A 27,738-nucleotide genomic window follows, 5' to 3' on the forward strand; every position below is an offset into this window, starting at 1 on the left:
CGCTGCCAGATATCAGTGTGACCGTGACACTCGAAGCTGCAACAAAACCAGGGCCTTGGGAAGACGCGTCTCCATGAGTTCATCACAAACAACGTCGGGTCAAGACGGCGTTACGACTGTGTTGCGCAAACGGCTCCAGTCTCTTGTCTTGATGTTTCCACTCTCACGACTCGCGAGAAAAGTGTTTGGGCCCCCGATGCACCTGCATTGCATATACCGAGTCTAGACTATTGACGCTAGGGCTGAGTGAATGTTACCCGCCGAAAGAAGCCCGCAACGAACATGGAAGGCTCCTCAGCTGGGCAAGGCCATCGCGTTCTTATCCGCACTCCTCAATATTTTTTTTCGATCTTGCAGCTTTCCATCCCGACTGTGCAGATACCTATCCTTGTCCCTAAGACATCCTCCACCCAAGCCACCCCCTCCTTCATCTTAGTTCCCGATCTCCTATCGCAAGCCTTCCCCTTCCTTCCCCTGCCTGTACCTGCTTGCTCCATGACTCGCAGCACCGAGCCTGAACTGCTACCTCCATACCACCAACCACAGCCGCACCCGTCACCCGATACCCCGAGGTTCCATCGTTCCAAGAACACTTCACCTCACAGATGCAGCTGCACCCCAGCCGCAGCCTTGCGGCGTATGACCGTGCATACGAGCTTTTCTTCTTCCGATAGAGCGCAGCAAATATTTACATTTACATTCCAACAAGGATCAGCTGATTTCAGGTGAGATCCTGTTGAGTCGAAATGCATGTTGTCATCCGCGAGCCGCGTTTGGCAAGAGACAAAAACACACAAGCCTAGGGTTGCATCGAGAAACAGAGAGAAGAGTCCCTCCCTTGCTCGAGTAGAACCCCTGCAACAAGCAACAGCCAACAACCAAAAAAAGAAGAAAAACAAGGCGTCCTTGGCTCGATGCAAACAGGACAGACAGTCAGCCGGAAAAGAACAAGGACCAGCCCCCAACCTACCTCTCCACCGTCCGAGCCCTCGAATATCCGAATTCCGAAGGGAAGTGGAAAATAAAAAAAAGAGATCTCGTACAAGTCAAGTGCCGGAGCAAACCTCCCAGATCCCGATCACCTCTCTCCACCCTCGACTCCCACGGAAACTCTAACCCAACCCAACCCAGCCCGAGGCCCCCCCAACCCAGATCCAAACCCACCGCGGCCTGTCAGAGAGCCCTAGATCCTTCGTACCTAACTACACTAACAAAAACCTCCGAGCGATCCGCTCGGACGCTGCCGCCGACATCCCCCCCTCCCCCCTGGAGCGCCGATCCCTTCCCTCACAAGCAAACCTCCCACCGGTCGAGTTACTGCACTACTAAGTTTAGGTTTGGTTAGCTCCCCCGCCACCGTCACCGTCAGTATCAGCATCACCGTCACCGTCACAGTCGGCATAGTAATGCCGGAGGCTGCATGCATGGTCTCGCTCTAGACTCAGCTCTCCTTCTCAGGACGAATGTGTACATACATACATGCCCCTCTACCTCTCCACAGTTGTGTCTCTTCCCTCCTCTTGAGGCTTTTATTTATTTATAATTTTCATGCCGGCACTGCTTCCTTCCGCTGCAGCCCCCCCCCATCCCATCGCAGCTTTTCAGCTTCTCATACCTCCTGCGGGCCAAGCCTGTCTAGATCGATCGCTTCCCGCACAGGTGACATGGCTTCAGTTCAGACCGGGCATAACAGGAGTAAGTTAGGTAGGGATGGAGGCCAGCTCACGGAACCATCCACGCATGTCAGATTCAGCACAGATTAGAAAGAACCACTTTTCCATTCTCAACAGCCCACCCACCCTCTCCAGCCTCCCAGCCAGTCCCATGCATGCTTCCCAATTATCGTGAACTTCCACAACACCGTCAAAAGACTGAGCTCAACTTCGGGACGCAAACGAGACGTGACAGCCGTGATGCTACTCTACACAGACTAGAGATGCCCAGTGATAACGTAGGGCGAGAGAAAGAAGAAGCCCCCCCCTCCGAAAAGAGAAAAACTCCGGTGTGTTGTGCGTGCGTGATACGTCCGTCTCGTCAACGAATGGAAAGGAAATGGCATGATTCGTACCCTCCCCCCGTCCCTCCCATCCATATTTTCGTCTTTCCCTCACGCCATCTACCTACGTTCACCTCCCAGCGCTTAGCCCTCCCTGCGGAACTTGGGTACATACTTGCCAGGCCCGCCCGAGGCCTTGAGCGGCTCCGGTGCCGGACCGTTGTTGTCCTTGGCATCCCGGTCACCGCCGCGGCCGGAGCCTGCCCGGTCCATCGGCTCACCACGACTAGAGGCGACTCTGGGGGGTGGGGCACTACGTTCGGGGGGCGGGGCACCCCCTGTGGCGTTTCTAGCGGCCTCCCGCTCACGCCAGCTGGGTTTGTTGCCAGCGAGAGCCAGACGGGGAGGACCACCAGCGGGCCTGTCTCTGGAGTCGGTGCGCTCGATTGGAGGCGGGGCAGCCCGTGCCGGGGGTGGGGCAGAATCTGATGGTGCGCCACCGCCAGCAGCCTTGGCCGCCTCGCGCTCTCTCCAGGTTGACTTGGTGCCAGCAAGTGGCAGGCGGGGTCCGGAGCCGGTAGCGGCGATAGGCTCGCGCTCCCGGATAGGTACTGCCGCGGCGGCAGCCTTCTCGGCCCTGCGACGGGCCATGGCCTCCTCCTCGCGCTGTTGCTGGCGAGCCTGTGCTTCCTTGGCCCGCTCGCGCTCCTTCTCGCGCTCCTCCCTGAGCCTGGCCAGCTCCTCCTTGCGAGCCTCCTGTCGCTGCTTCTCCTCCTCCTTCTCCCTCTCGGCACGCTCCTCGGCTTCCCGGAGAGCGCGCTCCTTTTCTTCGCGCTCCCGCTTCTCGCGCAGCTTGCGCTCGCGGTACTCCTTCCGCCGGAGGGTGACCTGCTTCTCAAGCTCGCGCTCGGCATCACGGCGGCGCTTCTCAAACATGTCGCGACGGCGCTCATGAAGGTCAGCCCGGAAGGACTCGTAAAACGGCATCAGACGGGTCAGACGGTGCTTCAACTCCACGTCCTCCTTGTGCTTCAACTCCGCCTCCTTGAGCGTCTGAACCTTGATCAGCTCGTAGGCCGCAATATCACCTTCGCGCTGCTTGGCGTAGTCTTCGGGGAGTTTCTTAGCTTCCTCCTTCCTGAAGGCACGCTCCAGATGGTCGAGGCGCTTGCCAGTGACGCGTAGCTTCTCGGCGATGGTGTTCTTCTCCCGCTCAAGCTGCTGCAACTTGATCATGCGGATCTTGTTGCTGTCGAGGTTGTCCAGATCCTCCAGTTCGACGTCGTCGAGCTTCATATCCTTGAGCATACCCTCGACTTCCTTCTTCTTGATCTCTTCGCGTTCGGCGGCCATCCGCTTCTGTTCCCGGATCCGCTGCTCCTCGGCCAACCGCTGAGCCTCGGCTTGCTGCAGGGCCTGCTCCTGGAGCAACTTCTTGCGAGCAAGCTCCTTCTCCTTCTGGGCCTGGATCTCCGAAGCCTTGTCCTTGCGCTTCTGGATCACCTCCTTCCTCGACAAAATGTCAAGGTGCTCCTTCTCAGCCCCAGCCTTGGCACGCGCGAGAACTGCATCACGGGCATTGATCCGAGCCTCGTTGAATGAAGGATCGATGTACCGGCACGTTGTGTAGAGGACCTCGGCCAGGCGAGTGAGCTGCGAACGGACAATCTGCGACGGGGTGCTCTGGAGACGCTGAACGGAGCCGGACTCGTTCTCAGCTGAGCCCGCTGCCGAGCCAGCGTGGACGGCCTTGGCCGAGGAGAAGACATCGACGTCGAAGCTCAGAACACCGGTGGCATGGTCCATGCGGATGGCAAGGTCCCCCTTCTTATTTCCGTTCATGATGAACTTCTCAATAGTGCCGCGGGTAACCTGGAACGGCTCGGGGAATTGCGCGAGGCTCTGAACGAACTCAAGATCGACCGTCTCGTACACCTGGGATAGCTGCTGGAACAGGCGAGTGAGAATGACCTGCTGCAGGGGAAGGATGTACTTTTGCATCTCCTCGTCAGCGCCGACCTGGGCGAGGATAGGGGAAATCTTTTGGCAGATGGAGAGAGGATGGAAGTCGACCTCGAGGATGTTGTACAGGTCTCGGATCTGGGGGCTGGCACGGCGGAGAAGGGCCTTGGACAGGACATCACGGAAGAGCGAGGAGCGGGTGGGTGCTTGCGACAGGCCGAGGAGGTGGGTAAGACGCGAGTTCTTGTTCTTGCGCGCCTCGTCGAAGTCGACCATGGCACCGCGCGAACGCGATGTGCTGATGACCGGGATAGACAAGGCCGAGAGAACCACGAAAGTGGCAGCCTTCTGCAAGTCGGCTTCGCTAACGGGCGGGCTGTCGGACTTCTTGCTCTGGCCAGTGGCGAGCATGGCGGCGGACTGCCGCAGAAGATTGTAGTAACGCGACCAAGCGGCAGCGTGGAACAGGTAGTTCTCACCAACGAGGAAAATGCGGGTGAGCTTCTCATAGTAGTTGGCCATCATGACGTTCTTGGCCGGGCGCTTGCTGAGGCTGAGCAAGGTATGGATATCCTCAACGCTGCGGAAAGCCTCCTGCCAGAGTTCCAACTCCACAGCCACGTTCAGCTGTTGGAAGCGAGTCTCGAGGTGGCGCTGAAGGGTGTCCGGGTCGTTCAAGTTGATAGCATGCATCTGAGCCGAGTACTTGGCAGCGGTCTGAACATGGTTGCGGAGGAGCTCGCAAAGGCGGCGGAATTCGGTCTTGCGGGCATACTTGAGGCAGAAGTCGAACGCTTGCATCGCAGTGCTCTGGTACAGGAGCTCCAGGCGAGCATTGTTGCGCAGAATGTCCAGGACGGTCCGGTATGCCTCCCACAAAAACTTCAGCCAGGGGGTAACGATCGCGCGGTCAGTCCGGTCCTTAGACTGCTCGCCAGAAACGGTGGCCAGGAGGATGGATTCCGGGGTCTCGCTGGCCTCGAGGTCTTCGACACTGGACGACCCAGTGGTGGCCTCGATGCTCGATTGGACCTCATCCGCCTTTTGTTGGGCAGCCGTGACCTTCTCGGCCGCCAACTCGATGAACTTCTTCAAAACGAGCTACATCGCCAGTTAGTAAACGTACATGTCCGACGGCGCATCCACATCTACATACCTCTATTGTCCCAACATTGGTATTCTGGGCGATATTCTTGTATTGGTAAAGGGCGTCTTTTGCGAGTTTCCCCTTCTTCTGTTCAACGGCCTGCTCGACGAGCAGGACCATAACCGGCTCTAGCGAGGCGATGGGGACATTGCGGGAACGCTTTGACGTGATATGCTCGTGCAGCAGAGTCAGGGCGGCCGGGGCCTGGTTGACCCCGATGAGCTCGTGGGCGCGCTTGAGGACATTTTCGGGTTTTTGATGCGGCGGCGGCGGCTGTGAGACGGTTAGTTGCGCTCAGCGACTCAAGCCGGACGAACCGACGGCGATGGTGTTGGTGATGGTCCAAGGCGGGGAGGGGTTGTATCCGCATCGCTGTTGGTCCCCGCCCAACCCAAGATGCAATCGTGCAATTCCGAGGACGACTTACCATGATGGGCAACCTCCTCTGCGCGGCGGCAGGTCTCGAGGAGATTTAATGGTTGTCCTAAAAAAGAGCAGCGCAACGCAGCGTGAGGGGTTGCTGGCGACTTGGCTGGCGCTGTCCAGAGATTTTTTCGCCTCGTGGAGAACGGGTTGACGAGCCCTGGCCCCAGGCAGGTGCAGGTTTGCAAATTGTGTGGGCGGAAAATACAGATCACGTGATTTGGAGAATGAGGGCCCTCGCAGCACGACAACCAATCATGAATATTCATTGTATTGTTATTTTTGCAGATGATATCACAGAGTTATTAGAGCCTTGAGAACGCAGGGCCTATTACCGAACGTTCACATTGTTTTAGTGTTGGAGTGGCGCAATTGGCCTTGAGTTCGCGATGCAATGTGAAAGGGGTTTGCTGAGCGGGGTGGGGCGGGCTGTCCTGGGGTGGTGGAATGGTGGGGCACTAGCCACGGATGAAAGACAAGAAGATTCGGTCGAGGACAATAGCTGAACAACTACCGTGTAAAGTATGTACCAAATGACTATTGAGGGGATATTCTATTGTCGCGCTACAGGGAGTCCAAATGCGTCTCCTTGTAACTATACACGATTTTACGACATATTTCGTCCATTTCTTCAGCAGTCCCCAATCCCAGGCGCGCTGTGAGAGGCTCAGGATCTGATTCCCGACAACCGTGCACTCGAGACTCAGCCAAGATAATCCCTGTATCGAGGTAATAATGGGGTATAAAATACAACGCAGGATTACTTGAGGCAGTTCTCATTGCCGGAAAGGCGGATGCGATGGCCAAAAGGTTTCACTAAATTTTGATGACTCGGACCTTTAAGTCTCATCTCTTCTTTCGTCTGGGATCGCGCGTCGAAGATTCCAACGCCTGCCCAGCCTTTTTTTGTTCCGCGGGCAGGGAGCCAGATCGGGATTGAGACAAGACCCAGCGCAGTGTAACCGGCCGTACGTTTCTAGCGGGCCCAGTCTAGCCATTTCGGGACAGCTCATTTTCTTTTCGCCCGGCTTTAGGCGGGTCTTGGTGCACAGACCAGCAACGCCCGCTCCTGAACTGCTTTCCCCTTCGCTCCCGGGCGCCTCTGCCAATCCCGTCCACCCAATCCAAGTGTTGAAGCCTCTGGTATTCACATCCACCTCCATACCAATCAATCATCAATCGCAGCGTCTTCGAAGTCCGTCGCCAGACGTCACACGCGGCCTCCAGCATCCACTCCTTTGTCTTTCGGTAAGTCCATTCGCGTGTTTGATTTTGATTTTCTGGTGCCTGGATTGTGCCGTTCTCGTGGTTGCGCCATGGAGCAAACCGTGCAACCTGCGTGCCCTGCGACCGACAGCGAGAGCAATCACGTCGAGCCAATTGGCCAACAACCCGAGCGGACGGAGAGAGATCAGGAATCGGCGGTGTGAAAAGGAAGGATGGGTTGAGCACGTTTGGGTTGTGAAAAAAAGCAGCAACAAGACAGCGCGATCATTGACTGACATCACCATGGCTCAGCAGTACGATCATCACGAGTTAACGGCCCCCCGGTCGCGATTATCGGCCACCAATTCCCACACAGGCGAGAGCAGCGGCGCCAGCCGATTGCAGCAACAACCGACCGACCCTTTCCGCCGGGTCTCTGAGGAAGGAACTTCGCCGCGTGCGCCTCCGCCGCAGTCGAACCCCGAGGACACCCCAGCGACTTCGGTTGCGAACCACGATTTCCCATCGACACCACCCCCAACCGCCACAATTTCTTCCCACACTATGCCCCAGTACACATCCCGCGATGGCGGCGACCCATCGCAAATCAGGAAGAACAAACAGAGCATGGCCGATCTGAAGCTCCGCAGGCTGACGGAGCTCAACTCGCGACTACGCGAAGACCTCGACCGAGAACGCATCCCGGTGAGCGGGGCTTCCAAGAGGTAAGACGACATTGCAGAGCCCTGTTGTTGTTGTTTTTCGTTTTTTTTTGTCACGGCCGCTAACTCGGACACGACAGCATCATTGCCTACTGCAATAGCACCAGGGACTACATGGTGCCTAATGTTTGGGGCCCGGTGCCGAAAGGAGAGGACCCCTACGCACCACAGCAGAGCGGCGGGTGCTGTATAGTCATGTAGGGCTTTTGAAGTCCTGACTTACGACGCGGAGAGCCGACCCCTGGCTTCGGGTTCGCACCACCATTCTGGGTTGGTTGTGTGTCTCTTGGGGCGTGCCCGCGGTATCACCGCGCAGGAGTCGTTCGATCTGTCGGCAACGTCTCGAAAATAATAATTTGGCACCGGGCCACGAATGATGGGCGGGGGGAATGGATTACCGAAGGAGGAAACACGGATCATCCAACACCACCCCCCATTGCCGGTACGAAAACAAATCCCCGGATTCGCTAGGGCAAGGAGGAGCGGCCAGGAACGGACGGGACGACGGCACGGCCTCCTACGATAACGCTACCACTCATACCCCTTCTCTTCTGAGCGGATCGCAGGCTGGCTACGCAGCTCTTCAGCGTGTAATACCTTAGTTTCTTCATTATTTCTTGTCATCTGTCTTGTTTTTACCCCGTGCTCGGTTTGGCTTGGCTCCTCCTTGCCCTGCGATTTTCCTTTTTTCAATGTATATAGGTTCCAGGTTTCCCAATGGATTGATGAGATGAGGATTGGCGAATGACACAGGACTTCCACTAAGCACTGTGCCTCTATGATTCTCTATTGCCTCTTTTGGACAGACAAAGGACCGTGAAACGGCTCAATACAGGCCGTCTCCATTTCCAGCAGCACACATCAACTACGTAGAGCAGAGATAAGAAGATCGGATTTGGGTGGGTTCCCGGCCTCTCCTTGGTTTGCCACATGACACCACACCCGAGTTTTCGCTCATTTGTTGCCGTCATCAGCGCCATTTCTCTTTGCTTCCAACCCCAGTTCAGCGTCATCCAAATACCGCACGTAACAAACAGCGAGGCCTTAGTCAGGAAATCAGCTCACCAGCTCACGGATCGTTCCTTTTCTCGATAACAATGGCCGAGACCACTCCACAGTCCTCCGAGCCAAGACTCCCGCGAGTCACCATCCAGTTCTGCACCCAATGTAAATGGATGCTTCGAGCGGCATATGTAAGTTTCCGGCTCCCTTCCCCGATGATCAGCTAAACCCCTCCATATCATCCACACCTCTCCCCATACAAAGCCCACTCCCTTACTCCCTTATCCCTCACCTCCTCCCTTCCTCCCCACCTATACCCACCCACCCCGCGCCCGTCACGGCATCACCCCTACACACCCTCCAACGCCCAAAACAACCAGTTCTAACCAACCAACCCACCATCCCAGTACGCCCAAGAGCTCCTCTCCACCTTCTCCGTCTCCCTCGGCGAGGTCGCCCTGCAGCCCGCCACAGGCGGCGTCTTTGTCGTCGAGATCGCTACCGCTGCCGCTGAGCAGCCCGCTACGGCTACGACTACGTCTACGTCTACGGCTACGGCAACGCCAACGTCAACGCCTACCCGCCAGACAAAGGCCGTGCTGTGGGACCGCAAGATCGACGGGGGGTTCCCCGAGGTCAAAGAGCTTAAGCGGCGGGTGAGGGATGTCATCCAGCCGGGGAGGGATCTGGGACATGTTGATCGAGATTATGGGCGTAGTGGGCAGGGGCAGGGGCAGGATCAGGGGGAGGGTGGGGAGGGGGGGGCGAAGAAGGAGGTGAAGAAGGAAGTGAAGAAGGAGGAGGAGGGGGCGGGTAAGGCGGGTGAGGAGCAGACGGGGAAGGTTTGTGGTGTTGAAGGGGGTGCGGGGTGCGAGGACTGTCAGTGAGAGGCTTGGAAGTGAGGAGGGGATGCTGGCAAGTTCGTGATGATGGATGAGGGTCGTGGGTGTAGCTTGGGAGCTCTCGTCTATGATTGGCGTCACCATTGAAATGGTGATGATCGCCGGCGTGTCGCTATCACAGGCCACAACTCAATGCATAACATAGTCCTCGGCCCTCTGATTAAGGTTAACCCTTGTGCTAGCAACGATAACACGCAACGTCGACGAAGCCGTACAAGGATAACAATGCTAGACCCCATTACGGAAGGGGCCAGAACGCGCCATTTCTGTCTCTCACATGTCAAGGCCAAGAAGAGGCAAAGATAGCTGAGATCTACTTGAAACATCTCCGAGGAGACGGAAAAGCAAGAAGATCAGGGGACCAACGTCCGCTAAGCCTACTGCGTAAAAACAAAGGACGAAACACTAGAGGAGAAAATCCACGGGCAAGAAGCAAAACAACGAAGGACGCAAAACAACGAAGGACGCAAAACAACGAAAAAGGGGTGATCACCGCAACATGACACCAGAGCCGTGCATGCATAATACCCTCAGTCCACAACATCTGCATTAAACCACACAACTAAATCCATCCCCCGTATCCCTCACTCCAATATCCCTCACCACCAACATCACTCGCCACCGCACCATCCACCACCGCCAACCGTCTGCTCAGACCATCTTCTCAGCACCCACTTCGCCACCCCCTGACCCCTCAAGGGGAGACCACCATCCCGCCCCCCAACGCGCGAGAAGCAACCAGACACGTCCACAGCAATCCAGAACCAGCTGGAAGGTAAAACAGCCGTGGGCATCTTGGGCATGTGACTACCAACAGCATAGATAACCAACACTCGCCACCCAAACATTGGGGCTCTCCGTTTCGCCAAGCAAGGCAAGGCAGATCCCCCGACTCTCGAGTGGCCACATCCAGAGAGAGAGACACACACAGAGAGAGAGAGTGTACTTCCATCCCCGCTTCCCCGCTTCGATCCGCGTCGTCAGTGTTCCGGAGCCAGCGTTGCCCGTGCCTGGTATGTCTAGACCATGGGACACAGGTCATGCGACTTATCAGTGCTGGGGACGGAGGCGGCATGGATGCTAAGTGACTTGGCCTCTCTGCGCAAGAGCTATTCAGAGACAAATAGCGGCAACCAACAATCACTCGTACCTAGGACGCAAGAGCGGCGCGTAAGTAGACAGTCACGCAGACGAGAAGATTGCTGATGAATTGTACAGGCCGCCCCAACAAAGTCCCTGACACATCTCCAGCCCAGCCGAACCAAGCCAGGCTGGGTGGAAGCTGAAGACAACCTGGCCCAAGGAAGCGAACAACGACCCTAGTATAGATGTAAGATACGGAGTAGGCAGCAGCGCCGTCAGGGGAGAAACATGACCCGTTCCCCCTGATGTGGCTCTACATCCCCAAAAACCCACCGCCCGTTCGCCATTACCGCAGCACCCCACCGCGTTATCTTATACATTCCCGGATGTTGCCTTCGTTAGGTGTGACAAAACGAGGAGAGTCGTTATTCGTTTCCCTTCCAAAAGATCCCATTGTCCCGACAGCTTTTCCGTTCGTGACAGTACTAGACAGACATTGTTTCGCCCGGCGACGACGATGGCGATGTAGGTGGCCAAGGTCCGGCGCGAGGCGGGGAGGAGTGGCCGAAAAAAGGATGATGAGGCTGTGGTGGCCCCTTGACGATCAAAAAATGGAGGCAGTAGATGAGTTGACGAGATGAAGGCAGTTCCGCTTGCCATGATTGTGTTGTCGCAAACGGCAAATTTACCGGCCGCGCCCGAACCTAAAAGGAAGAGAAAAGTTCGCATAAACCCTTATTTACTTGGACTTCCGGGGAGTGGTGGGCCGGCTACTGCCCCCGAGGCCGTGGACGTACTTTTGTTTCTTCTCTGCGGGTTTGAGAATCTGGACAAAGGTTGTTAGTTCGACTTGATACAATCCGACAGAGACGAAGACTACGAACCTGGAAGGAACAGAGCAAGCTTTCGTCTACGCTCATCATGGCACCGGCATTGTCGAATTCGCCGCAGTAATTAGGGGCGCTAAACAGGGTGACGAGCTGCCGCTTGGAGAAGAACTCGTAGCCATCCTCGACAACCTGGTGGGCACGGCAGATGAGGTCCATGTCGTGTTTCTGGAGGAAACGAGAGACGACATCCGGACCGAACGTGAAGGAAACACCACGGTCGTTCTCAGACCAGCCAGTGATGTCCTTGTCAGGGTCAGACCACAGGAGATCGCAGAGGAGACCGCAATCGGGGATCTGGGAATGGGATGTTAGCGACTCGGGAGGGGGTTATTCAGCAAAGCCTGATCCACCTACATCGGTCGGCCGCATCACACGGCGGATCTGCTCCATCGAGTTCAGATCGGGGCTCAGGCCACCGTGCATCGTGAAGATCTTCTCGTCGATGATGGCGGCGATGGGCAAGCAGTTAAAGCAGTCGGTAAACGTCTTCCACAGCTTGATGTTGTACCGACGCTTGCACTCGTCGTAGAAGCCGTAGATTCGGTTGATGGAAGCGCATTCGTGGTTGCCGCGCAGGATGAAGAAGTTCTCGGGGTACTTGATCTTGTAGGCTAGGAGCAGGCAGATGGTCTCGAGCGACTGCTTGCCACGATCCACGTAGTCGCCAAGGAAGAGATAGTTGGCCTCTGGCGGGAAGCCGCCGTACTCGAACAAGCGGAGCAAGTCATAATATTGCCCATGGATATCGCCGCAAATCTGGGAGAGAGGATATCAGCTATGAAGATCAAGGGGGAAAGAGGTCACGCGAGGAGCGCGTCGGTCAGTTGGGGAGGACGATTTTGTCTCACCTTGATGGGAGCCTCGAGCTCGAGCAGGATGGGCTGAGAGATAAAGATCTCGCGGGCCTTGGTACAGAGATAACGAATCTCGGCCTCGAGCAGCTGAACCTGTTTGCCTGGGCGGCTGCCCCGCACCTCCAAGAGGCGGTCAATTATAGAGTCGAGATCGACGTCGTGTTGGTCCGCCATTGTAAGATCCCTCGACTCTCCGAGTCGAAATTATGGCGTGCACGAAAGTAAAATGTTGGTGGTGACCAGTGGAACCCCAGGCCAACCCAAGAGAGAGAAAGAAAAAAACTCGGGAAGAAAACACAGGCGCGAAGAGTAATTGAGGAATGATACACTCTTAGCACTGTAGGCAAGGAGGGGTAAATAAGTCAGCGCGATACTCGAAAACGATAGTCTGGGTGATGTGCTCATGGACGCGAGGGTCGGGGGCTGCCATTTCGCGACGTAATCGCAAAGCCATGGTGCATCCGAGGTGAGGCATGGGCTTACCTTGGTCGGGTGGTCACAAATGATCGCAATAACGAGTGGTTTGTCTTGGGGAATCAAGGGGAGAATGCCCCTTCTCGTCTTCGTCAGCGGTTCGCAGTGTGGCGATTTGTTATCTCCTGTACGAATTATGTTTGATGGTTGTTGGATGGCGCTTGGTATCCTCGTCGCCGGGGTTTGTAGGTGATTGTAGGCAAGTGCAGCAAGATGCGACAGGCAGTCGATGGTTCGTCTGCAAAAAAAGCACTGATTTCGTCGCGATCACTTATTGCTAGGTATCAGCAGTGCAAGCGCCGTGCTCGAATCGCTCTTTGGACGCGCGTCGCTAGGATGGCAACAAGGCCGGTCGTCGATGAAGGGAGGGAGTTTGTTGGTCTTGTTGGGTCTGCTGCCACGGTCGGGGTCGGGAAGACAAGGCAGGAAATGGTGGATGCAAATCGCGCCGTTGGCAGGAATTCGCGGGTGTTCTTATTTTTTCACGAGGGTGAAATCTCGACTTGGACTGTGCCTGGGTTAGGACTTAGATCGCTTTGTGTGTATTGGTTTTCGCCGGTGAACGAAATCGCTCTGTTCAGGATGGAACGCCAGAAAAATTGCTGTTCGGTCGCTGGACAGTCCGGGTTTTGGAGGAGACCACGGCACAACCGGGAGGTCCAGGTAAATGAGCAGGGGCGCTTCACAGGGCTATGTTCTCAGTGTCGGGAAGGCACCACTCACTGGCTGGCACAGGCCCGCTCTCCACGAAAAATTGCATGCGAACCCACGCTGGGCCGGGGGTCTGGAACGCGTCGCCGTTATCAATCACCAGCACAATTAACACCAGATTCTGTTAGTGCTCCCCTCCAAACCCAGTCTTTTAGCGCGGATTGGCCTGTCAAGGTGGGGCTCAACCCCTCGCCGCCCTCCCTGTCCTTGGCAATCGCATTTAAAACGTCGCTTTCTTTACGTTGCAGTTGCAGTCTTGACAAACCCGCCATAACTAAGAGATCGGGTTCTCGATTCAAGATCCGAATTGCTTTGAAGAACTGGCAGGGCCCTTCTTTGGGTCTCCGTCCCTGATTGCGATCGCCAACCACAGCTGCCCAACGCCCCGTCACGCCGCTCTCATGGCGCTCTGACCACGGCCCAGGAACAGATTTGATTCAGCTTCTGTCAGCCTCGGCCGGGCACGGGCGAGACTCTCTTTTTCCCTGGCTCTGAGGCACAGCCCGATCGAGAGAGCTCGTGTCTGGCCCACTTTCACCCGCAGGCGGTTGGCTAGGTACGTATTGATCGAGCAGATGCCGAGATAGTCACACTTCATGCCGATACTATGACGAAACACGAGTTGGTGATGAACTTATGATGTATCCAATGTCGATTCCGGCGGGGAATGCCGAGCCTGACTTTGCCAAACCTCCTCCCTCCCACGCGCCTGCTTGGCGCCGGATCTGGGCTGCGCCCCAGGGGGGGCCGATCCTTGGTGGTGTGGTGGGAGTGTCAAGTTGGAGGGCCTTGGGCAACTTGCCGCTCACCTCGCGGTGGGATGGCCCCTGATTCGCCGGACAGCGTGCCATCCCTTGATCCAATCCCCGCCCGAGGAAAGTCGACTTCACTTTGGCTCTCGCAAGTCTCCGTTCTGGCTTGACCGAGGTTTCACTCAGCGACCGATCGAGACCACCGCAGCCTGCATGCTGCACTGTTCGATGTACCCGAATATGCTAGGGTCTTGGCGCGATTGGGGAACCAAGTCTACAGGTGTTGCTCGTTGTCGACTCACTTCTCTGCCTTGACTTCTCGAGGATCACGGGGTCTTGGTTGGCGGTTATCTTATCTGGGCAGCTAGGCTGCCAAGCGGGGCAACACAGTTGCCCCTCCTCGATGTTGTCATCAAACGTTCCCCAACTCTTGCTGGTTGGACGCTGGCCTGGAATCGGCCCCAGTACGGGAAACCCCGAATCACATTCCGAGCCAACCTTCACGACGGCGGCTGATCACAGGGCTTGGGCTTAGCAAAGACCAACAGTTTACCCGACGTCTTCACGGGATAGCATCCCATAATCAACTAATATTGAAGCTGCGGGTCTATGTACAACACGGCAATGCAATACTACCGTTGGACACATGTTCATGTGATGGGGCTGGCGGCAATGGTAACTGAAGTGAAACTTGGATGAATTACGTCTAGAATATGTTGTGTACATAAAGAGAAGTGTTTGCTTCACTGTGTTATTATCGTGTTTTCCCTCTAGCAATCTCGACGAGGATGGATTGGGTGCTGTGGTGTAAATGCGTAGGTTCTTCGTCGAAATTTCGTGGAGTCAGACAGCGTTAACTGTCTCCCTCGTAAAACTGTGATAGCTGGTTTATGTGGCGTAGGCAGCTGGCCCTACCGAGAGACCGACGTTACCAAACATAACCCTCTTTTGGGTATTACAAATGAGCGGGTTCATGCCCGCTCCTGGATGGTGTGTTGTTGTGGTTCAGGGGCTCAGACAACTGGGTCACTAATCGGCCATGGCTAGGTATGGCACCTTTACCAGGCAGAAGCAGTGAAATCAACTATGCTTCGCACTTATTGGGGCAATTCTGTTCACCACAGATTTAGACGAGTGTTATAGATATGCCATCTCATCTCACGTCTTATATAATATTGATATAACAACGGGTACATCACGTCACCGACGTTCGCGGTGTGCATGGCGTTAAAGTACATCACCGTTTCACCATAGGCAGGTCTTGGTCAGCAGGGTCAGTTGATGGATTACTGCTACCCTATCCTGTAGGATATTGGGGGTCAAGCGTTCCATCAGGTAAAACTCGAGGCTAGAACTTTTAGCTAGTTTAGCACTAGCTCATGAGGTATTCCCACAGAGATATATCTGACACTCGCGCTACCAATCCCTATCAATCACAACCCTAAGCCGGCTAGCAGTATGCTCCTCCGTGACTCCCTGTCTCAATAGATGTGATAATTCCTCGCCTCCCGACGCCCCCATGTGACTCCGTACAGTAGTTATAAACCCGACAACTAGAATGAAGACGTATTCCTCCGCCCGGCCCTCCATAATAGACCCATTTCGCATCCATCCATCCATCCATCCATCCATCCATCCACCCATCCCTATTGCTGGATCCGCCTCTCTGTCTTGAAGAAAAGCCAAAGTCGAAGCGGTAAAAGAAGAAATGCTCGACACGAGAAGTTAAGGAAAGGGGAATCGATAAATCAGTGCGCAGGGAACTGTAACGTCGAGGAAGATAAAAAAAAAAAAGGAAAGAAAAAGCGAAGAAAAGCCCATGGCCATGCCGCTAAGGCTGGCTCATTCCTCCTTGACCCCTCCTTCCGGCTTTGGGTTGTTCGGGACGTGCCGACTCAAGTCCCAATGATAGAGAAGGTGAACAGAAAAAAGGTGAAGGAAAGTCATGCCAACCGAATGGTGACGAGGTTAACGCGGGCGGTCGTGGTAAAAGAAAAACCAACAAACCCGCTCCCGCCTTAAGCAGTATCCCCCTGAAAAGAAGGGGGGAAAGCAACGTAAAGCACAAGCCCCCCACCCCACCAGAATTCCAGGGGTGACGTAGAAAGAAACCCAGCCACAATACTCATACACCGCGACCCTCCCCCCACCAGCAAGAAGTTCACCCACTCACTTCTTCCTCGCCGAGCTCCTCACCCCCTTCCGCAGCAACCTCCCCCCCGCAACAGCCGCAGCCGCCACCTCACTCCTAGTCCTCTTCCTCGGACTACCGCTCGCCGCAGCCGCCACGGCCGCCATCCCCACCGCCTTCTTGGCATTCGCACTCGCGCTCACACCCGCAGCAGTCGCAGCAGCACCACCACCACCGGCAGCAGCAGCAGCAGCAGCACCATTAACCAACCCCCCACGCCCCCCGTCAAGGCCCAAGCCCAAGCCACCGCGGTCACTGTCACCCAGAGAGGGCACGCCATCCTTCTCCCCGTCCCCACCCCCGTCCCCATCACCAGCGATCGTAATCGTCATCTCATCATCGACATCAAACTCCAGATCCCTTAGGGCCTCCTCATCCATGTCAGTCAGCTCCTCGCTCAGGCCGCGCAGGGCGTCGCGCCCGGGCGTCCACTGCACCTGGGCGGCGCTGGTGCCGCGCAGTTCGAAGCCGTCGAGGTACCAGGGGATGCCGCCCTGGGTGAGGAAATTGTTGGTGGTGCTGCTGGTGGTGGTGGTGGCAGTGGTGTAGTGGCTGTGGTTTGGGTTGTGGGATGAGGCCCCGTCAGCGTCTGCGGTGCTGGGGCCGGAGGCGGATTTGGTTGCTGCGGGTAGGGTTTGGACAATGAATGAGGCTGCGGAGCCGGTGTTGGAACGCGGTGGTGTGAGCGGTTGGGGGTTGGTTGTGGCTGTTCCGGGATGTTGGTGGGAGTAGCCGGCATCTGGTAGGGAGGGCGGGGAGTTGGAGTGTTTGGTGGTGAAACCATTGGTGAGGTGGGGGGTAGATTCTTTGTGGGGCTCGCCGGCAACGGAGTGGGCGGCGGAGAGGAGACCGTTGGGTTTCGAAATCGGCCCATCGTGTTCGTCGTGCTCGTGGTAGCCGCCCACTTCAATATTATCCTCTTCTGGTTCGGCGCCATTCATGAGATCATCGGGCTCGCCTTCAGCGTCCGCCTCGCCTTCGCTGTGGTCGGCGACTATGATCTGGCCCTCGACCGGGGCGTCGGCCATGTCCACATCCTGGCTTTGGCCGGCTGCCGTGTCTTCGTCGCTGGACACCGTGATGCTGGCAATTGGCAGTCGCCGCACCTGGACGCTCGCCTCGAGCATGCCTTCGAGCTCCCTGTGAAGCACGTCATAAGGCCGGTCGAGGATCTCAGCCTCGGCCTTCAGGGCTGCCTCGAGGAACGGCTGCAGCAATTTGAGAATCCGCTTCCCCAAGCGCCTCCGGGCGCTAACCTCTGCATAGTTGTGATGTTTAGATGGCGAGGCCTCGGCAGGCTCGGAATCTGGAGCTGACAAGGTAGGGGCTTTTTCGATACCGGCACTAATAGCCTGGCAGAGATCTTGGGTAAACGGCAAGGTCGTCACATAGTAGCGCCGGTCCATCTTCTCTTGCAGTTCCTGAAAGCCTTGCTTGAAAACGTTTTTGTCCAGGCTAAACACGTTAGCTACGTTCAAGATAACCGGCACTCCCAGAGACGACTCACAAAAATGCCTTTTCGAGGATTGGGTGCAGTTGGTTGTAGATCGGAAAATAGCAGGTATTGATCATCTCCATTTCGAGCTCGGCCGCTTCGAGTTTTAGTCTCTCTCGTTCTTCAATCAAGTGGCACAAATCCTTGAGCTTGGCAAGCTCGTCGACGAGGTTTCCGCAAAACTCGACTCTCCTGTCAAGCCGCGCCTTGCCGGAGGGGCCCATAGCCGCGAAGTTGCGGCGTGTCAGTTCCATGGAGGAAAATGTCTCCATTTGCAGCTGCAGTCGCTTGAGCAGGGCAGCGCCGCGGCGTGCCTCGCGCTTGAGCGTCCAGTATTTGCAGGCCTCGCTCACAAAGTCCTTGCGTTTCCTGATGGGAAACCTGGCAAGTGCGCTTTCAACTAGGTCGAAAACGGCCTGTGGAATAATGGGCGCACCGGACGGTAATTTCCAGATGTTTTTGGGCGGTTGGCCCTTCTTCTTATCTGCGAGCACAGCCGAGACCTTTGCGCCAGTGATTTGGGATTCGTCGGGCGGTCGTTCGGTCATAGCGTTGCGGTGCGTTGCGGCCAGTTGCAAGGCCGAAGCCTGGCTATCGGCCCAGAGACGGCCCTTCATGGTGCGCTTGTAGAAGCGCTTAGCTTCCTTGGTCGCTTGGGCAACGCCGTTCTCCTCGGCGTAATCTGGCGGGCAGTGCTTATCGCAAAAGGCCTTCAGCGGGAGAGTGCCATCAAGCACCGCAAGCGCCCCCTGGCTATTCTTCATCTTAAGGAAGAGACGGCACCGGCGGGCACAGGTCACATGGAAGGCCTGATAACAGCTTTTGTTAGAACACTGAATGCAGGCTCCCATCCGCTGGCTGCAGATGTAGCACGTCAACCTCCACCGCGTCTTAGGCACTTTTTCGACCTCCATGACAGGCTCCATAAATGTGTGATTTCCAAGGGAGACCTCGGGGATCCACATGGCGCACAACAGATGCGCCCATTTTGAGGAGTTCGTTTGCTTGAACGCGCCATCGGTATTGGGGCAGAAAATGCAGGTCTGCAATCTTTCGTCAGCATCACCCGCAACTGACATCGACATTAGGGTCCGAAAGATGTTTCGAGCACTTACCGGAATGCCACGTCCAATAAGCTGGCATTTGCGACACAGCCACTGCCCCTCGGGGATAAAAGGAACGCCGTAGCACTCCTGGTGGACGGCAAGGTCGCAACCGTCGCAGAACACGATCGCGTTCGTGTTCTCGCAATCGCCATCATCGCAAATGGCGCATTTGCTATCTTGCTCCTCGCCTGCCTGTGGCTCACCGTTGACCGCCGCTGCCGAGCTCGACCGGGGCCTGTGGGTCTGCGGCGGCTTGGGGTTCGGCTTCGGTATCCTTTTCTCGAGCGCATGCCACTCCTTCTCAATTTTCGTTATCGCGATCTCGAATATCTCGCGGGTTATCGGGTCAAGCTCGGTGGACTTGCGCTGGCCGTTCAACTTCTCAAGCCACATGTCGTCTTGCTCGTCCATGTCATACTCGACACGGCCCACGGCGCCGGCCGAATGCTGGACAGCATCGCCGTCGGGCTTTGCCGCGCCGGACTGGTCTGTCTCCTCTTCCATGTTCGCATCCGTCGCCTTGATCAAATTGCGGTCCGGTCGAATGAAGTTGTCGCTCTCTTGATATCCGACATTCATCATCGACTTATCGACATATCTCGCCTGCCCGAAAGTCTTGCTCTCGAATAAGGCAATCCGGTTAGTTTTGCGGTACTGGGGCTGCTTCAAATCGAGACGCTCCTTGGAGGTCTGGCCGGAGATGGGAAGGACCTTGGGGACCTTGGGGCCTGCGCCGAAGTCAAGGGTTCGGGTGGCATACAACGAGAACGACTCCCGCGCGGGCCTGCCAAGTCGGCGCCTGGTGGGCGTATCTGCCAGCGTCAAACCGACAGACTGCTTGTCTTTCCCGCTTGGCGTTCCGTTCACCTCGTTTGTCAAACCCGGGTTGGCCTCCTTGGTGGGAGTGCCTGTGCCGTTCATGGCAGAGGCCTGGGCAGCCGGGGTGGGTGGGACGGATTTTATGATTCCGTCCACTTCGTCTGCCTGGAGGACAATAAAGGTGGCTTCAATGTCAAGATTGGGGTGGAACTCCTCCCACCCGCGTTCCTCGCGTGGTTTGTATCCTTCGCTCTGTACGACGGCCGCGGCCACAGCTGCCGCGGAGCTGTACTGCATGTCATCTCGTTCGTCGCGGTTCACAGCAGTTCTGATTCTCGTGCTTCGTTCTCTCCGTGGGAAGACGGCTGGGGAAGGTTGCGCCTGGGTCGCGGCAGACGCTCGGGGACGCGACACGGTTGTGGAGGGCGCAAGTGATTCGGTGGGGATTTCGGTCCCGTCCTCATCAACGAAGCGTCCGCCACCGCCAGGGCCACCGGGGATATATCGGCGTCTCTTTGGTGGACGTTCAGTGGCTGGACCGTCGCCAACGTTTCGTTTGGCTCGAGACGCGCTTGCGGAGCCAGGTCCCTTGGGGCGGCCCCGGGGACGGCCCCGTGCAGTGCGCCTCGGGGTTGACGGAGCCGGAGCCATGACCGGCGACTAGTGTGATGGATGTCTTATCGGGGGGTCAGGTGTCGAGATGATGTTGTAGGAGAGGTTCGAGCGGGAAAAGGGGTAGTCGAGGGAGGTCGAGTGGGTGTTGCCGTTGCGGGGTTTTGAGAGGGTAGGTCGTGATTAATCCCAAGGATCTATCGATAATGGGTATATGGGCAACTCATAACCAGGCCTTTTGTCTTCTGACCAAGAAAGGCCTTGTTCTGATGGTTGGTGATACGGAATGTAAGGTGGTGCCTTCAGCTTGTGAAGATGTGACGTTGTGGAAAACGCGAGGCGTGATGCCACTCAGGCCAATCAGAGCGCGCAAACAAGCAGGTGGAGTGGCGTCTCCTCCTTTAAAGGCTTACGTAAAGCCAACCACATTTATGCAGTCCGTGCGTCTGACCAGGGTGAGAGCTCACAAAAGTTGGTGCAGTTGAGAATTTGTGAGAGGGTTGGGAGTCGCAACCTGATGGTTTTTGTTGTTTAGAAAGGTGGGTTTAAATTTCTACGTTTGTGGGAAGTTTTGATCAAAACACACTGGCAATTGGCCGCCGCATCCAAATTCTATGTTTTGTCGCATTCTGCTCCCTGCCGACTGCCGACAGTCGATCTGAGTGGGGCATCTGCTTCTGTGTGAACTGCATCAACAAAAAGCACAAGCCCACAAGGGTCCCAGTGCCCCACAAACACACCTTGTGGCCAGAACCCACCTACTGTCCACTCCTCTGAATCCATAGCAGAACCTAATGGAGGTTGGCAATACACAGTACCTATATACACATACATGGAAGATACAAACCAACGAAGTTTTATTACAGATGAGATGAGTCTGGATGTTTTACACTCCAACACTTAAATCTATTCTTAGCCTGCAGCATGGAAACTAAATGTGAAAATGTCCTAACCCAATTCACACCAGAGCCACCGGCAGGCATCCCATAGGGCTGAGTTTCATCTGGTGGCCGACCGACCCCATGAGTGACCCAAATGACGTGGTTGCTATGCTGGCGAGCCTTGGCGCACAACCCAAATGTTCCCACTTTCCTTCGAGATTCCATGAGAGTTCAATTATGCGACAGGCCAATCAGATGCTGAGCGCATTCCGATGCGACTGACCGGCCAGCACTCCGGAGGAGCGTCGCAGATTCTTGGGTGTGGCCCTTGCCTCGGAGACGGGCAGTCCATAAGATTTCCATCCTCCCCTCTCCTCTCCCCCATCCCCAAGCAGCCCGCCGGGTTTAATCCAACAAGCGAACGAACACGAAATATCTTGCTTTTTCCTGGTGCTGCCGAACCTAAGATCCCAAGCCCGTCAGAACCCTGAGGGCCGACATTAAAATACACTTACACAACAACCTTGCCCAACCAAACGTTAGTCACAGCAGCAATTAGAAGGGGCCATTTCACTTAGCCAAGTGGGTTTAGGAATGAATAGACTTATCAAAGCATTTGATGGCACACACGTTCGCAATTGATTCATTCATCTCAAGTCAGTGTAGATATGAACTAGGAAAAAGGGAGGGGAGAGCAAGGGACCTGACAATACCATCACCAATCAATGGGTTCAACACTTGGAACCTAGCATCATACCACCACACCATTGCCCGCACCAACTCGCACAAAACGCAAGACACAAGCCATAACAAACAACACGCACGCACGTAAGAGATCAAGCCACTCTCATCGATTCATCTCTTTCAGACCACCAATCTCATTGCGCCACCATCTGTCTTTCTTTGCTTCTCTTGTATGCCTGCCAACAACCTCCAACTTCGAATGATCAAAACAACTTTTTTGTACAAGAAACCACCCACCGACCAAATAGGGTCTCTCCATCCAAATCTATAACTCTCAGGACAGACAATCGAGAACGATGGGGGTATTAACCGCCAGGGGGCGTAGGAAGGGCTCTCATCCATCCCAGCAACGACAAAACAACGACAACAAAGCTTCCACCGCACAAGTCGAAGCTTCCAAGCCAAGACCAAACAAAACGCCATCCATCATCCCTCCTCCCAGTCTTAACCTCCACTTCCATTCCAACCAAACTAGAACCCGCTCATCCTAAAACGCCAGGTATGCGATGATAATGCATGCATGCTAAATGCTCCAGTGCGCAAAAGTGCAAAAGCGCTGCGCTGTGCTGTGCCGTGATATCTTGAAATGCAAAATAAAATAAGGGACAAGAAGAGAAACAAGAAAACCAAGACGGAAATAAAAACAAAAATAAAACCTCGGTCGAGCAATCCTGCAAAAGAAACAGAGTGCGCAGTGGAAGAGAAGATGGGTATTTCCGATCCAACGCAATCCGTTTCATTAGCCGTCCGTTCGTTGCTCGTCGTCATGTATTCCCAATTCCAGCCAGCCAAGCAAACAACTAAAGGGTATCATGGATAAAAAGAGCGAGGGGGTAATCCCGCTTGTTAAGCAAAGGTTCCACCGCTCGGGATGGCCTGCAAGTTCGGCCGAGGCATCGTGGGGTCCGAGTGAAGAGAGGGAGAAGTGGCGCCGAAGTCGGCGGCCTGATGATAGTCTGCCGGGTGGGGTGCGGGGTCCCAGGTCTCCTCGCTGAGGACGCTCAGGTAGCCGTTTCCGACCTTGTTGCGGAGATCCTCGATTTTTTGGCGGTAAATTTCGCCTTCGACATCCCAGTCAAGGTGGTTTCCCGGGGACCCAAAAATGGCAGGCAATTGAGGGACAACATTGGTGTCAATTCTGGGGACTTCTCGGGATGCCTCCACCATGTTTGGGACGGGGCTTTCAGCCAATGTAGCCCGGGGCGTGTCGTGGGTCTCGGGTGGTTGCGAAGTGCGGTAGTGATTCTCCGACCCCACTGTGTTGTTGACAACAGTCACATGGGAGTCGACGGTGCGCGCATAGGAGTCAACGGGGCGCACATGGGAGTCGACGGGGCGCGCATACGGTATAGGGCTATCGTTGGTAGCGAGATCGACTATACGGCGCTTGGGCGCCCTGCGACGTCGTGTGGAGCTGGTATTAACTTCACTTGAGACTGTCTTTGGTAGAGGCCGGTCTTTCCGCAGGACCGCGGGCTCTTTCGGAGGAGCATCGTAGATGATGGTGGGTCTGCTCACGTCGACGGCGGGCATCTCCGGGGTTTCGGGCTTGACTACAGGCACGGCGGGTGGGATTTCGGCTCGCTCGACCAAGTACCGCTTTTCCGCGTATGTTGGCCCTGTGCCATCGATCGTGATGTCATCCGTGTATCCGGGGGTCTGGCGAAACAGATTGAAGATGGTGATACGGTAGTCACGATGGGTGCGCGTGAATGGGTTGCCTTCGACATAGATCTCGCGGATTTCCGGAATCCCGGTCAACCGGGCTAATTCCATGGGGTCAGCCAGACGGTTGTCTCGAAGATCTAGCCTCTCGAGCGGTAAGAGCCTCTCGATCCCTGCAAGGGAGTGCAAGCGGTTCGCACGGAGGTTGAGAGCGCTGATTGCCGGTAGCGGATTACGCGTAAGCGAGTGCAGAGAGTCGATCATGCAATGAGCCAAGTTCAAAGCGCGGAGCGCGGTAAGACTTGCCAGACTGTCAGGAATCTGGGTGAATAAGTTGGAGGAAAGGTCGAGCGAGTTGAGAGTATTGGCGAGGGGATTTAAACTCCCTGCGGGGATCGCAGTTAGCGAGTTATCAGCCAAACTCAGGTGCTTGAGGAAGCGCCACTTGGAAGCCGGGAGGATGCCCATGCCCAATAGGTTTGAGGAGCTGCCACGCGAGTTATGCCACGAGTCAGAGAGGCTCGAATGAGAACTGCCAGACCCCGACCGCCGAATCTTGTAGGAACCGCGCACGTTGGTCGATTGGTGCTTGGAACTTCCCGGGCGCCGTGGAGAATGGCTCCGGGTTCGGGTCTCGTCCTTGGAAGGTGAGCCCGGCTCATCGCCATCGATCCTGACAACGGATGGCCTCCGGCTATCCGGTCCACTGGAGCCGTCGGCTCCGACTTCGCTGTTGAGCGACCCAACCTGCAGGTCCACCGTCGACCTCCGCGGTTCAGGAGAGGAGCCCGGGATGGGCGCTGACCTGTGAAGATCACTGTTGGACCCTGTCGGGCTTCGTCGAGGGCTCGAGGCCCCAGGCCACGGCCGTGTGGGTGATGCGTGGCCTTTGGAAGTCCGACGACGTCTCTTGTCCATGTCGTCCAACACGATGTCAATCAGAACGTCCGCTGGGTCGTCGATACTGGCACGCTTGAGCGTGAGGGATCTGAGCTGGTCGGCAAGCCTGTCCCACCCGAAGAACTGTCGGAAGTCGATATCGCTAACCTCAAGCGCCTGCACGTTTTTGAACACATACAGCGGCACTGCCGAATCGAACGGGAACTCCTCGTAGCCCTTGATAAGCCGGGCTCGCCAGTCCGGCGCCAACCTCAAGCACGGGATTTTGGTGAAGGCGGAGTACAGGTATTTCAAGTCGGCCTGAAGAGCGGCCTTTTGCTTTTCTGTCCGGGCGGCGGATATGCTCGATCCCAGCCCGAAGCTGGACCATAACGCAGACATGCCTGACACCACACTCCTAATGCTCGAGACGGAGCGGATCGAACCAACATCGGAGCCGCGGCTCTTGGAACGCTGCGATTGGCCGAGGAAAGAGACGTAGTTGGCCGAGGTGGTGCTGTCGTGCAGGTTCTCGAGGCGTACTTTCATCGGGCCGACAGGGATCCCCAAGTCTTCGAAGCGGGAGAGCAGATAAAATAGATGGTGTGGTGTCAGGGCCAACTTCGCCGACTTAACGGTGTGGGATGTGAAGTTTAGCGTCCCGAGCGAGAGGGCGGCAGCGAGCGTGCTCGATGTCGAGGCAGACGTTGCGGGTCGTTCGGGTACCGATGGGGATGGTGGCACGGCCCCTGTCGAGATGGACGACACACTGTGCGAGGCGCCATGGCGAGGTGTGTTCTGCCTCCTAAACTGAAGCGCGTTGGCAAGTGCCTTTTCGTGTGTTCGCACAAAGCTAGCGAGTTGCTGTTTCAACCAAGGATTGTCAGTTCCAACATCCCATGTATGCAGCTGCATGCAGCTAATCAAAACTGGGCTGCACCATATACCAAGTCAACGTACCTTGACGAAAAATTCGCCGTCTTCTGAGTCCATTTTTGATTCCTTAGAGGCAAGAATAATGCATGTGGGAACGATATTCAAAGGAGTGGACGGCTACAACTTCCAAGCCGGGGTGCGGAGGAAGATGTGCGATTTTCAAGGCACTCGTCTTCGGCCGAAAGGTTCTCGGCGGACTTGATATCGAATGTTGCGTCCCGGAGGCGGTGACGAGCGTGATCGTGGCAATGGTTGGACAGCAGTCTGGCAAGGGTAATACGTCAGTCAAGTAATTTCGTCACTTTGTACAAGGCGCCCGGTGGCCTGTGAGAAGGCAAAAGAGGCCGGCCAGCGAAGAAGGCAGAAAAGCGACCAAAAAGGGGCTCCCCGCGGCCGGTGGATGGCGCCTCGATGACGACTCAAAAAGGTTAGAGATGATTATGTGGCTGCCGGGTGGGGCGGGACTTGGCCGAAGTCAAAATGGTCTCTGAGTTCGAAATCGGTCGGGCGCGGGTACGGCGAATGTGCGGCACAGGGTTATAAGGGTTCGAGATGTTGGCGGGTGGAACGGGGCCTCCGCGGGATAGAGGTTCGGGGAGGCAGGCCGGACCGGGCCACTTGTATGGTCATTCGCGTGGTCGGCAGTGTTCCCCATGGTTTCGAGACTGGAGGCCGGTTTCAAGGCCGAGGTTGGGACTGTAAAGGTGTCGCCATGGCAGATCCCCAGCATTCCTCTCTTGTATTCTCTTGTTGCTCAAAGACCAAAATGAGACTATGACAAGTTTTGTCGGCGCTGCCGAGACCGGCCTAGCAACGGGATCGATGGAAGGAATGGACCAAAGGGGTCACGCGCTTGCATACAGGAGGGCGCAAGCTGGAGGCCAAGGCCCGCTGAACTGGCGGGCAAGTCACCGGATGGAGCGATCATAAATTCCTTGGTGTCATGTTGTCGGACAGGCGCCAACGTTGCGGCACGCACACTTGGAAGGCCGTGGTGGAGATAGGCGAGGTCGATCGATCGCACGCTGTCGAGGCCACAAGAAAGGAAACACAAGACACTTACGGTGCAAGCCCGGAGATATGGGCGCCAGTCGGAAACCTAGACAAGGTCCTCGGATTCGACGTCGGAAGTATGCTTTCTCGGGACTTTTTTTTGGGGGTCGAGGTGGCCGCAAAACGTGTCGGTGCGGCACCCTGGCGATCTAGGGCGAGTGGGAGGGGGGAGGAAGGACAACGGGAGGACAGCGAGTTGGGCAACGGCGTGGGCGGAGTGTGTGATATAGAGAGAAGAAAATATACCCACGCTTGCACTCTCTCGACGCGCCCTCAGTACAGCGTCTGTCCGTCGCGAAAGGGAAGGAAAGAGAAAATGAAGGGTCTTTGGTGGTGAGGGGGCCGGGCAGCACCAAAGTAAAATATGGGTTGGGGGCCCAGATTGGCGGCGGCGGCAGGGTTCCTCTGACTGCAAGGTTAGGCGGCGCCCACTTGCCTGGAGCGGCATGGGCGCCATGCTTGGGCGGGGTCACCAGCGGGAACCCTGGAAACCTGGGCAAGTGCTAGGCAGATGGGCAATTTCCCACAACCCGCGCCTCGCCGGCCATTGAAGCCCCAGTCCGGTTTTCGCACTGTCAGGGCCCCTTTCGTGGTCAGGGTCATCAGGGTCTTACACATTTATCAACCAGGTGACCCTTTAGGACAATCCTTTACGGGAGATCCATCACATCAAGTGGCGATGATATCTGTCTCTTTGATACGCAGTCGGATTGTCCATCATGAAAGGCTGCGGCCTTCCTCGACAACAACTGGATGACTCGGTCAAGGAGTCGACTCGAAGGAACAAAGACACCGAAGGATGGAAGCATTACATGCTGCCGTACATGTGTACATGTCATAAAACATTTGTACTTTGGCGGCAGCAGGGAGGAACGCAGCACGGGCGCTGAAATGCGGACTCCTGCCAGTCGGCTCTCTCGTGAGCAACCCAAGCCGCCGCCTCGCTGCAGCCTCGAACCAATCGTTGGCAGCAGAGGCCATGCATGAGCTCAATCCTGTCGTGTAAGGCGCTGCATGTCTCAAACTCGGCCAAGTGGTGGTGTCGGTGTGCTGTTGACGATCGTGAAAAGACTATTCGACGGCCAGGAAGTCCATCGAGTTGTTCGATACGATGCAATACCGTCCAGTCTCGGCTTCGCCATGAGGTTTCTGTGAAGTTCGAGGAAACCCGTACTGTGATTGCACTGTATGGAGATGGCAAGCTGAGATGGGTCCTGAGATAGCTTGGCTGCG

The 27,738-nt window shown here is 56.0% G+C and overlaps 7 protein-coding genes across 7 annotated transcripts; 2 read left to right on the top strand and 5 right to left on the bottom strand.

Moving 5' to 3' along the window:
* Positions 1–1,794: 1,794 nt before the first annotated feature.
* On the bottom strand, positions 1,795–5,851 carry F5144DRAFT_576939 (eukaryotic translation initiation factor 3 subunit A). Its single transcript, XM_066789172.1, has 3 exons — positions 5,533–5,851; positions 5,115–5,378; positions 1,795–5,059 (listed from the first exon to the last, which is right to left on the bottom strand). Exons 1-3 carry the CDS (start codon positions 5,533–5,535, stop codon positions 2,141–2,143), a joined length of 3,186 nt encoding a protein of 1,061 aa, XP_066641194.1. The 5' UTR covers positions 5,536–5,851; the 3' UTR covers positions 1,795–2,140.
* Positions 5,852–7,037: 1,186 nt separating this feature from the next.
* F5144DRAFT_653236 (guanine nucleotide-binding protein subunit-like protein) lies at positions 7,038–7,751 on the top strand (the record flags this gene model as incomplete). Its single annotated transcript, XM_066793073.1, has 2 exons — positions 7,038–7,459; positions 7,537–7,751. The coding sequence occupies 2 exons, from the start codon at positions 7,038–7,040 to the stop codon at positions 7,655–7,657; spliced, it is 543 nt and encodes a 180-aa protein (XP_066641195.1). The 3' UTR covers positions 7,658–7,751.
* A 394-nt stretch (positions 7,752–8,145) lies between these two features.
* On the top strand, positions 8,146–9,345 carry F5144DRAFT_653242 (Rdx family-domain-containing protein; the record flags this gene model as incomplete). The annotated part of the gene is made up of 2 exons (XM_066793074.1): positions 8,146–8,649; positions 8,866–9,345. Exons 1-2 carry the CDS (start codon positions 8,554–8,556, stop codon positions 9,343–9,345), a joined length of 576 nt encoding a protein of 191 aa, XP_066641196.1. The 5' UTR covers positions 8,146–8,553.
* Positions 9,346–10,625: 1,280 nt separating this feature from the next.
* F5144DRAFT_284871 (uncharacterized protein) lies at positions 10,626–11,325 on the bottom strand. Its single transcript, XM_066783746.1, has one exon. It carries the CDS (start codon positions 11,170–11,172, stop codon positions 10,816–10,818), a length of 357 nt encoding a protein of 118 aa, XP_066641197.1. The 5' UTR covers positions 11,173–11,325; the 3' UTR covers positions 10,626–10,815.
* Positions 11,134–12,690, bottom strand: F5144DRAFT_284798 (serine/threonine protein phosphatase PP1). Its single transcript, XM_066783745.1, has 5 exons — positions 12,671–12,690; positions 12,182–12,524; positions 11,688–12,089; positions 11,328–11,627; positions 11,134–11,269 (listed from the first exon to the last, which is right to left on the bottom strand). The coding sequence occupies exons 2-5, from the start codon at positions 12,359–12,361 to the stop codon at positions 11,183–11,185; spliced, it is 969 nt and encodes a 322-aa protein (XP_066641198.1). The 5' UTR covers positions 12,362–12,524; positions 12,671–12,690; the 3' UTR covers positions 11,134–11,182.
* Positions 12,691–16,274: 3,584 nt separating this feature from the next.
* Positions 16,275–20,665, bottom strand: F5144DRAFT_631074 (uncharacterized protein). Its single transcript, XM_066792443.1, has 3 exons — positions 18,926–20,665; positions 17,823–18,853; positions 16,275–17,770 (listed from the first exon to the last, which is right to left on the bottom strand). The coding sequence occupies exons 1-3, from the start codon at positions 20,384–20,386 to the stop codon at positions 16,294–16,296; spliced, it is 3,969 nt and encodes a 1,322-aa protein (XP_066641199.1). The 5' UTR covers positions 20,387–20,665; the 3' UTR covers positions 16,275–16,293.
* A 2,153-nt stretch (positions 20,666–22,818) lies between these two features.
* F5144DRAFT_593958 (uncharacterized protein) lies at positions 22,819–25,509 on the bottom strand (the record flags this gene model as incomplete). The annotated part of the gene is made up of 2 exons (XM_066790516.1): positions 22,819–25,380; positions 25,477–25,509. 2 exons carry the CDS (start codon positions 25,507–25,509, stop codon positions 22,819–22,821), a joined length of 2,595 nt encoding a protein of 864 aa, XP_066641200.1.
* Positions 25,510–27,738: the final 2,229 nt, after the last annotated feature.

This window comes from Chaetomium tenue (genome assembly GCF_020726465.1).
Source record: "Chaetomium tenue strain MPI-SDFR-AT-0079 chromosome Unknown F5144scaffold_5, whole genome shotgun sequence".
Classification (NCBI taxonomy): domain Eukaryota; kingdom Fungi; phylum Ascomycota; class Sordariomycetes; order Sordariales; family Chaetomiaceae; genus Chaetomium; species Chaetomium tenue.

Bases quoted from the DNA above. Each gene is read 5' to 3' on its own strand.
- F5144DRAFT_576939 (XM_066789172.1), bottom strand. The intron at 5,060-5,114 runs GTATGTAGATGT...CTGGCGATGTAG, and splicing joins CCAATGTTGGGACAATAGAG to CTCGTTTTGAAGAAGTTCAT.
- F5144DRAFT_284871 (XM_066783746.1), bottom strand. From the start codon at position 11,172: ATGCGAACTTTTCTCTTCCTTTTAGGTTCGGGCGCGGCCGGTAAATTT.
- F5144DRAFT_284798 (XM_066783745.1), bottom strand. From the start codon at position 12,361: ATGGCGGACCAACACGACGTCGATCTCGACTCTATAATTGACCGCCTC. The intron at 11,628-11,687 runs GTAGGTGGATCA...TCCCATTCCCAG, and splicing joins GTGTGATGCGGCCGACCGAT to ATCCCCGATTGCGGTCTCCT. The intron at 11,270-11,327 runs GTTCGTAGTCTT...ACCTTTGTCCAG, and splicing joins GCTTGCTCTGTTCCTTCCAG to ATTCTCAAACCCGCAGAGAA.
- F5144DRAFT_631074 (XM_066792443.1), bottom strand. From the start codon at position 20,386: ATGGCTCCGGCTCCGTCAACCCCGAGGCGCACTGCACGGGGCCGTCCC. The intron at 18,854-18,925 runs GTAAGTGCTCGA...GAAAGATTGCAG, and splicing joins TTATTGGACGTGGCATTCCG to ACCTGCATTTTCTGCCCCAA. The intron at 17,771-17,822 runs GTGAGTCGTCTC...TAACGTGTTTAG, and splicing joins ATCCTCGAAAAGGCATTTTT to CCTGGACAAAAACGTTTTCA.